The 10,000-nt window shown below is 44.8% G+C and overlaps 1 protein-coding gene and 1 long non-coding RNA gene across 2 annotated transcripts in view; one reads left to right on the top strand and one right to left on the bottom strand.

Moving 5' to 3' along the window:
* Positions 1-6,844: 6,844 nt before the first annotated feature.
* Positions 6,845-9,410, bottom strand: btg2 (B-cell translocation gene 2). Its single transcript, XM_063215950.1, has 2 exons — positions 8,970-9,410; positions 6,845-8,411 (listed from the first exon to the last, which is right to left on the bottom strand). Exons 1-2 carry the CDS (start codon positions 9,121-9,123, stop codon positions 8,041-8,043), a joined length of 525 nt encoding a protein of 174 aa, XP_063072020.1. The 5' UTR covers positions 9,124-9,410; the 3' UTR covers positions 6,845-8,040.
* A 176-nt stretch (positions 9,411-9,586) lies between these two features.
* Positions 9,587-10,000, top strand: part of LOC134463369 (uncharacterized) — a 4,676-nt gene continuing 4,262 nt past the window's right edge. The window contains exon 1 of the long non-coding RNA XR_010037734.1: positions 9,587-9,656. This is a non-coding gene — a long non-coding RNA (uncharacterized LOC134463369). The remainder of the gene's footprint in view (positions 9,657-10,000) is intronic.

Raw genomic sequence — 10,000 nt, forward strand, 5'->3', positions numbered from 1 at the left:
CTCCTTCGACTGAAAAGCATAAAAGTATGTTCCTGTTTCGTTCCCTGCGTTCTACCCTTCCTAATTTAGCCGCTGTATAATTGGATTAGCCTTGCCTATACAGCACAACCACACCGCAGCACAAGCCAGGGGTTTTTGCTCTGGGGGGTTTTAGCGCAGGGGAAGGGAAAGAAAGGAAGAAAAAAAGAAAAAAAGAAGGGCGGGGAGTAGAAAAGGGGGAAAAAAAGTTGCCCTGCCTTTAAAGAGATGGGGATCTTGCCTGGATACAGCTGTCGGCCAATCACAGGCCAGAAGAGTCTATAAACAAAGTTGGACGGGCCTCAGCAGCTGGGAGGTCAAAGGGCAAAGAGTTGTTTGGGGGGGGGCTTCTCTCTCTCTCTCAAGCTTCACTCAGAGAGAGAGAGAGGGGGGAGAAAACAGAGGCCTCACACTTCATTCAGACTCAGCAGTCAAAGGTGGTGGAAAAGAGCAGGGCAGAGAGAGCAAGAGAGAGAGTGAGAGAGTGAGAGAGCGAGAGAGCGAGAGAGAGAAAGAGAGAGAGAGAGAGAGAGAGCAAGAGCGAGAGCGAGAGAGAACAGAGACCTCTGTGTCCTCTCTCTTACGTTTTTTTTTCTCTCAAAGTCTCTGCGACAGATTTCCACAAGGCTGGCCCTGCCACACCTCAGAGAGAAAAAAAAGCACACATAAAAAAGAAAAACAATCTCCACCTGTGATCAAAGCTCTTGCCTGCCCTCCCTTTCACCCTCCCAGGCCAGCAGGCATGTTACACTCCCCAAGACAAACACAGGCCTGACACACGATGCCTGGATGAATACGACTGCAGGCCAGAACCTGTACTTCCAGATGAGTTTGACAGAGAACTGACACAAACAACACGCCAGATCTATCACTGCCCTCGGCATGAAATTAAAAGACATGATGATTGGTTTGGTCATTAACAACCTCTCTCACACATAACTAGATGAGCCACAGGCACCAAGTGTATAGCAAAACCTTCTTTATTTTACGCAAAAGTTCTTTTGGACTAAGTTGTGCAAAAGAGCTTCAACACTCATTCATTTCACTATCATCAACAATGCTGCTACTGAATGTTTGAAGCAGAATTTCCCTGCACACGCAAGATCTTTTACTGCCTTGGTGTCCAAAGTGAGTATATATGAGTATGAGTTCTTTCTTCTAGTTCCTTTTTTTCTCACACAATGTTTGGAAAAGCAATGCCAATGACAGTCAGAGAAAGTGCCCCACCAGGTCATACCAGATCTGAATAGATAGCGATGTGTATTTGTGACAAAAGGGGGTTAGCGAAAATTTAACTACAATCCATCAATGTCCTGCAAGAGCAAACATCCTGAGGTTTTGTGACATGCAGGCAAAGAAGACACCACCACACACACCACCATGGTAGCTGTGTAGTGTGTGCTGCATGCCATGTCTCTCTACTGCTTCGCTTCGATGGCCAGAGATACCATTATCACTCAGATAGCAGCTGCTCTATTTTAGCTATGCCTTATCTTCTACCCATTGGCCAGAATGGGTGTTTATCGGTGTGGGCTGAGGCATCTGCCTGCTTGCCTGGCTGCCTGCTAGCCTGCCTGAGAGTGCCAGAGTGCTTTTGGCAGCTGGAGCTCGGAGAGAGAAAGAGAGAGAGAGAGAGCGTTTGTGTGTGGAGACGAAGGAATGTGACTGAAGCTCAGCAAAGCTCCAAAAGGCCTGGTAACATGGCACAGGGCCAAAGTTTCAGTCTCTCTCTCTCTCTCTCTCTCTCTCTCTCTCTCTCTCTCTCTCTCTCTCTCTCTCTCTCTCTCTCTCACACACACACACACACACACACACACACACACACACACACACACACACACACACACACACACACACACACACACACACACACACACACACCATCTCTCTGACTTCCATGAGACGAGCAAGCCTCTACTCATTCACTTGCTTGCTCTTTCACTGCGCTGTCTGTCGGCCTTGTTTCGGACAAGCCCCATTAACAAGTGTATACACAAACCTAGACGTGTTTATGTCCCTAACGTGCAGCCCTGAAGGCCTGCTGGACAACCCAGAGACGTCCCCTTCCCCGTCCCCTTCCCTGTCCTTCATGGGGCTTCCAACAGCACTTCCTCATTGGAGAGGCATGAGGAGCAGGGCCCGGGACAAAGCCATTCGAAAGGGCCCTCCATCCAATACAGACAATGTAATGAGGACCCAATTCTGGGAACCCTGTCGCCCTGGGCCCGGGACAACAACTGACCCCTTTGCCCCCCCCTTGTCGGCTTCCCTGATGAGGAGTATGTACTGTATGCCCTAGAAACACAGCCAGACCCTGTCCAGGTCTACAGTAAAGGTGGTGAAATAACACGCTACGATTTATTTTAAACAATAATACAACCAACGATTCAGAATAGTTTATGGTTATGAGCAACTGAAATGTATGGAATGCCTCATTATTGAGTATGTTAAGAGTACAGCCAAGGAAAAAAGCCATTTGCAATCTGAACATGGTATAGTAGTATGGTATAAAAAAAACTAAAGACTGATTTTAATGCAGTGAAACCGATTCACTGGTAAAAGTAGGTAAAAGAAAGCCTTAGAAAAAAACTTCTTCAGTATGAACATGGTATAACATAACCTGGTTCTCACACAGATGGAAATTGAGTGAAAATGCATGAAGGGTCTGCATGAGAGCCAGGCTAGGTAACAAGACTGATATAAAGATTTAAAAAAATGTTTTTAAGTAAGTAAAACAGAAAAGCAGTTCAGCAGAGTTTATGCTTATATATACAAGTATACACAAGTGAAAATACTGAAGTGAAATGAATGGCAACTGCCTTTATGTAATACTAACACAGACTCGGCCCAGCGTTGAAGACCGTGAGAGGAGCAGCTGACAGCGTGGCCTGGACCGCATTCCACTCCTATCTCTCTACCATCTGCAATAAGAGTCGGCTTTGGAGTTAAAACAATTCTCAAAGCCTCTGTGTATGTGTGTGCATATGTGTGTGTGTGCGTGTGTGTGCATGTGCGTGCGTGCATAGTGTGTGTCTGGGTGTGTGTGTGCCGAATCAAACTAAAATGAAATAGGCTCAAAGCAAACGGGGCACAATCTAAAAGATTACATAAAAATTGAAGATGACTCAATGTTGTAAACCACCATAAGTCTACGTGAGCAAACGTCTGTGAACAGTTGTAACTTTTTGGGACACCGAGACACTGTGAACAACTTGTACTGATTGTAAATGTGTCAGTGTCAGGGCAATAATGATAAGGCACTGTGGCCACCACAGTATGTTGCATACACTACTGAAGCTCTTTGCTACTTCAAATCAGATATACGTCCAGGTTTTTCCTGGTCTGTCCAGGAAAATGGCATAACTGTCCTGATTTTAAAAAAAAATAATGCACGTCTTCATATTACCCCATTGAAATAAACACATATCACACATAGCACACACACACACACACACACACACACACACACACACACACACACACACACACACACACACACACACACACACAGTCACACACACAGGCCTGACAGCTTTGGCGAAGCCCATGACAAAATAACTTGAACCAATGTAATGGGGAACCATTTCTGGGCCCCCCGTCTCATTGGGCCCGGGACAACTGACGCCTTTGTCCCCCCTGTCAGCGTGCCTGCACACACACACACACACACACACACACACCTGCAGACTCTATAAATGGCGTAATGCCATTTGTGGATAGTTATGCTATAATTTGATAGCAATGCTGGTGGCCATGCAGATGCCGTGCAATAATCCAGTTCAGTGTTTTCCTCGTGGTCAAAATCCACAGCCTGATTTCAACAATAATCACTGTCCACAGATCAGGTAACCAACCTCCCCTTAGGATTCACACAGCATTGCAAAACATCGCAAACTCACAAATGAAATAAAACATGTTTAATCAACTCCAATTAACTTGCAAAGCAACTTCTAAACTCAATGCAAAGACTATATGCCATACAAAATATCATATAGATATAATATACTAGATAAGACCAAGAATACAGTATGTCTCTCAATAGGAACCCATGATTTAACAGGCTGCTTGCAAGAGGTGTGTCACTTTAAATATAGACGATGATTTAAAGTTTATAAGCCTTCAGCCTGACTCATTCTCTTGGCAGCCTGCCTCCTTGGCTCCTGTGCTACACTGACTGATCTGAACACCAACGCGCACACAGTTTCGACTAAGACTAATTGCCCAGGCCTCACTCCCATGTGTGCACATACGCTTGAACACAACAAGAGATTTAGCCTGGAAATTTTCCATGGCTGGCATTATGTTTTGTGCGAGCAGCAGCTTTCTGAGGTAAGAAAGGGCTGAATAAGACATTCCACTAATCCAGTACAGGCTGTTGTCACGGCCTGAAAAGTTAGGCCCACCTCAGAGTAAGAGAAGCGAGAGATGAGGGGGGTATGTGTCTGTGTAGGAGGTGTGTAGGGGGCATTCTGTTTTTAGGGAGGGATGGGGGAGATTCTATACTGAATGAGGCCTTTTGCTGGTAGTTTAGTGCAGAGACGACAGGGATACTTTGGGGCCAGGGTGGGTGGTGGGGGTTTCGGGAGAGGGGGTAGGGGGGTGACAGATGGTGCTCTGGCTACTGCCACTGAGGTACAGACACAGAGAGAGGAGGGAAGGCGGGAGGGAGGGAGAGAGGGGAGTGAGCGGGCGAGGAGGAGACCAGGAATGAAGAGAGCAGAGCCTCCCTTTATTGTCTGTCTCTCTCCCTCGCCTCGCTCTTCCCTCACCCCCCTCAGCCCCGCTCTCAAAAACACCAGATGCCCCTCTTGCTGAAAAGAGGCGGCAGAGCCGTGCCAATTGTCCGCGGCTCGCGTGCAGCGTGCGGGCCCCAGGCCCTCCCCTCCTGGGCCAACACCGGGGAGGGAGAATAGGGGTCTGCCCCGCATCCATTCACCCATCCCTCAGCAACTTCTTGGGTTGCTGGGCACATACCGTGGAGTGGGCAGGGGTGCTGGGGATGGGGCTGGGGGTGGGTAAGTGTGTGTGTGTGTGTGTGTGTGTGTGTGTGTGTGTGTGTGTGTGTGTGTGTGTGTGTGTGTGTGTGTGTGTGTGTGTGTGTGTGTGTGTGTGTGTGTGTGTTTGGTTGTGTGTGTGATGGGCTCCACAAGTGCCCTGTCTTAAGAGTTTTTTTTTAATGGGTAATTCTCATGGAAATGGAGTCACACATGCAGCATGCCTTCAGAACCACCACAGGAGACGAAAGGGATCTTTTTCTTCTGTCATGTCAATGAAGATATGGCCTCCTCCATCACAGAACAAGGCCACTGCTCAAATACATCCCTGTCCTTCTCCCTTTGCCATTTAGGGGGCTTGTGAGAAATCAAGCAATTATCAGTATTTTTGTATCTCTCTTTGTGGCCAGTTTCCAATGTTTTAAGAACTGAGTTTTTTGCGTGTGTATTTTGTATAAAGTTTATCTTCAGACTAAGGACCCAAACGTCAAATGAACATGGTTGCTGGGAAAATAGTGTACGCCAGGGATTTATTGAAGTATTGTGTTTTGGGCCATCTCATCTTGACCTATTCTTCAGAGTGGTGCTTGTGTGTTTTGAGTAAGAGTTGTAGCACACACAAACAATGAGCAAGTTGTGGTAGGGGGAAGTCTATAGAATAATTCCTGTTTTAACAGCAAACATTGAGATAAATCAAGACAAAAAAAAAGGCTTTTTTCGCTCACATAATATGAATGGGCCTGATTCTCCATTTCATCTCATGTACAAGCCATGCCTCCTCTTCCTTAGGCCCCTTTCTGCTCTGCTTGAATAAACAAACAGAACTTGAAAAACGTGGTCCAGCGCCAAGCTCCACAACGAGCAAATTAGCTTTAATGTGGTGCTGATTTTCACAGGAACCTGTCGTTTATAGGAGTTTCCTGGCATAGGTTGTTTGCATGACTATAGAGGAACTACTGAAATACCCTGACTACCAACTTAGGTTTTTGTTTTGTTGTGCTCACAGACACGTTTATCCAGGGACTTTACCAGACCACATATCTGGCAATACAAAACCCTGATGAGTTTATCTTTCATGTCTCACTTTCTGCACCTTAACAAGACACACAAAATGGGCGCCAGTAGCCTTAGCTTTCAATAGGCAGTCTCCCTTCAAAAGTGTTTAATAAGATTAATCAGGCTTAGTTCTCTGTGAAATGGCTAATGTAAGTCCGATTTCTTCATTTCAACAGCTGCAATGAAAAAGTCCAAAACAGTCATTAATGTATGGCAAGGTGCCAAGTGCTAGCGAACAAAGGCAAACCACCAATGCCACAGCAACCCACCAAAACAGACATGCCTCTCTCTGTGAAAGCGAAAAACTAAACAGGGCTTATTCAGATTGAGGGGGCATGCCTAGACTAGTGACTGAAGTAATCTTTATTGGTCTACGGGTACAAGTCTAATCAAGGCAGGGAATGTGTTTTAGCATGGCAGCAGTTAAAAGGTGCTTTGAAGATTCAGGCACCTTCAATAGCACTAGGCTTACAAACACCATATCACCCTGAGCAAGTTCCACTTCCTGTTTTTACCAAACTTTTGTTAGCCTTCATTTCCGAGCTTGTAGCTTTGCAACACAATCAACCCGTCATTTAATGGGTGACTCGTGCAGCCAAAATTACCATTTGGTTATGGTTCATTTGATATTTGGGTACATCTAACAGCCACTCTTCCAGCAAAATAACTTATTTGGAACTCTGTTTGGGGTCAACACTTCACAACAGTTGATAAGAGGTCATAAGCAATGCACTAAACCATCGTTTGCTTCAGATTATAAGAATGAGAAATCAAGATTAAAATTCATAAAAGGTTTATTGTAATAAAACTGCCCAAAAACTGTACAGATCTATATATATGCACAAGGTCATTTTTTTAAAAAGAATGTACATTTAGAAAGCATACTGTGCTTAAAATAGCTTACAAACTACATTTATCTCCATCTAGAAAAAAAGGTAAACAAGAACAGAGCTGCTCAACAGCCCTGTTGGAGAAAATGCTACAGAGAATGAGAACATCTCACACTGGCAGTGAAAACAGGCGCATTGGCAACCAACCACCTCACAGCATTAGTTCACTTGACAATAACAGCAACTTAGTCTGGGGGGAGAGAATAATTCAGTCCTCCCTTAAAAACATTCAATTTGTTTCCAAAAGGAAACAAGAGAGAAACCCATCACCTTCCAACAAAGCCTTGGTGTCTTAGCTTTTTTGAAAATCATCACAATGAATTGAAGTAAATTTCAAGATTCAGAACAGCTCAAAGGGACATTAGCAAACCCATTTTTTGGAACACTGTAAAATATTGCACGACAGCATTGGAATGAGTTTGGCAAAAGAAACAAAATAAAAATAGTCATTATTCAAGACTCGAGAGATGGTCACATTACAGTTAAGGCAGGAGGTACACAGAAATGCAGCTGGTGCTTATTAATGGGACCTCAAGCAGTCCACCCTGCAAATGGTGAACTTCCGCTCCCATTTGATTGACACAAGAAAAGAAAAGAAAAACATTGCCAAACAAAAAAAGATCACTGGGTGCCTGAGAATACCTTCACTCCAATTAGCCTATTTTTGAGCTTGTTTGTGTGTTCCTGAATGTGGGAAGTATATAGGCTCATTGCACTCAAGAGGAAATATTGCCAGCCCCAGTGTTCATGGTTTTGTACAAGGTCCCAGCTTAATTTTGGCGTGCATGTATCGTCGATAGACGCACACTGGACCCAGGAAGTACCAGTAGTGCAAAAAACGCATGACAATATTCCCAAGTCTAACTAAATGCAATGAGCCAAGTGGGACCACTCCTCAATGAATAATAGCAGTGCTTTTGAAATGTCAGTTTACGTTTAAATAATTAAGTTAAATTACAAAGAGGGGTTAGAATATCTACAGATGCCCAGATTCCAGGAATTTACTCAATATACCGAGGGTGGTCGACAGCGTACACCAAGTCACATCACCAGTCTTCAGTGCCTCACGATGGTCTCTCGCCTTAGCTGGACACGGTCATCAGGTAGTTTTTTGGAGGGCTCGTGCGACCACCCATCAGAAACCGATTTTTGCAATTTAAAGTCTGTTCAAAAGGGGAAGCACTGCGGTTGTTGGTGGCCGGGCTGGCGACGGGGGGCTCCGCTTCATACAAGACGCATATAGAACCATCTTCTCCGATGCGGTAGGACACCTCGAAAGGGTCAACCCAGAGGGTCAGCTCCCGTGGCAGAAGCGCGAACAGCTGCTCGCTAGCCAGTCCGATCCTGATTGCAGCTTTAGCAATTATAGGGTCCATTTCGTGATTAATACGGATACAGCGGTAACCAGATCCCTTCTGTGGTCTGTCGGGGAACCAGTGGTGCTGGTAATGTTCTGTTTTGGAGACGAACAAAAGAAAATCCAGATTAACAACTTGTACACAACACCATTTTGTGACAGTATCCAATGAATAGCCCATTCGATTTAGGCGGCATCCGCGGCCTATTTGCACGAATGACAACCAAACTGATGGAAATGTCTCGTGAATCAAAATTAGTTCGTTCGACGACAACGTCAAGTAACGATACAGGTCATTACATTGACACTACTAAATGCAAGACTGTGCTCAACATCTCCATTGTATGTTGAGAGACTAGCCTCTTAGGTGTGTTTGCTAGCCAGTGCTAACTTAATCTAACCAGCTGGCCTGGTTAAATTAGCAAACACGCACAAGCTAGCTCATTAGCATCTTAAAGCTAGCCTTTGATAGCCATGTTAGCTGTAGCCACGTAACAAGCTAGCTGGCTTTAGGCCGTCTCAAACAAAAACCCATACTTGAAGCAACAAGTATGATTTAACAAAACAAAAAAAACAACAAGCTACCTTAGTTAGGAAACGACAATGTAGATACAGCACATATCACGGGAATAAGTATCAAGGATAGAAAGTCACCTGATAATGCTTCCTGAAGACAGTCTCTGAAAACCTGAAGCTGTTGCTCGCTGAGATAGCCTCTTGTCCTCAGCAGTCTAGAAACAAAATTAGCCGCAGCCGTTACTTCGGGGCCGGGCACCATTTCAGCTTTGGTTCCGTAGCTGTGATTCATTTTCTAAAGGAATATTTCTGAAGGCGTTGTGGTTAAACAGCCGTTTCTGTTTTAGAAAACTTTCCGTAGCCAACGTGCTACTAGACAACAGATGTTATGCGTGTAAGCAGCGATGAATGAAAGTCAGTCTTGTACTGTCGTCGTCCAAGTGGAAAGTTCGCGTTAGCAGAGCAAAAAGTTTGTTTTTGCAGCAAACAAAAGGCGCATTCTTCGGCTTATGTCCAGGAGATTTGGAGCGGAGAAGCTGTCCCCACTAGCAGCACAGCTGAATTGTGATCGTGTTGTTATCTCTCGCCTCTTTATGGAGGAACAGAGAAGGACTGCCCTTCTACTGGTTGATGTAAGCATTATCCAATAAGATCCCACAATAGAACCCTCCCACTACTCTGATTGGTTGGTGTCATGGAAAACGTTTGGAGTATCGCGTGGAACACGCAAATTTGCTTCCGACCACCACCAAATATAGAGACTGACGTCAAAGAATAACTTCAAGTTCTAGGCATTTGCGAAAAAAGTACACACCACCCATGCCCGTAAGTTACGACGAGCAAGTCTGAAAGCCGTACTAAACAATGGTCATGACGATACGATAGCCAAGTCTTTGGTTACTTTCTGTGTGGTTGCTGCTTGATTTGTGAATTCACTAGTTCCAACTCCCAATTTCTGACTGTAAAACAGCTGTTCGGCTAGCACCACAGAAATAATTCAGCTAGCTCTAACAACTAGCCTACATCTTGCAATCCATTAACAAGGTTACAGAGGTTACTCCGTTCATTTTTTGCACGTATAATCAGTCGGTAGGCATCGTTTGAAGACCATAATATTTTTCCTACTCATTTGTTTTGACCGAGGCTTCAGTGAGGCTTCTGCTTCTGTT

Source organism: Engraulis encrasicolus, chromosome 14, assembly GCF_034702125.1.
Source record: "Engraulis encrasicolus isolate BLACKSEA-1 chromosome 14, IST_EnEncr_1.0, whole genome shotgun sequence".
Lineage (NCBI taxonomy): Eukaryota > Metazoa > Chordata > Actinopteri > Clupeiformes > Engraulidae > Engraulis > Engraulis encrasicolus.

Bases quoted from the DNA above. Each gene is read 5' to 3' on its own strand.
- btg2 (XM_063215950.1), bottom strand. From the start codon at position 9,123: ATGAATCACAGCTACGGAACCAAAGCTGAAATGGTGCCCGGCCCCGAA. The intron at 8,412-8,969 runs GTGACTTTCTAT...TCTCCAAAACAG, and splicing joins TCTTCAGGAAGCATTATCAG to AACATTACCAGCACCACTGG.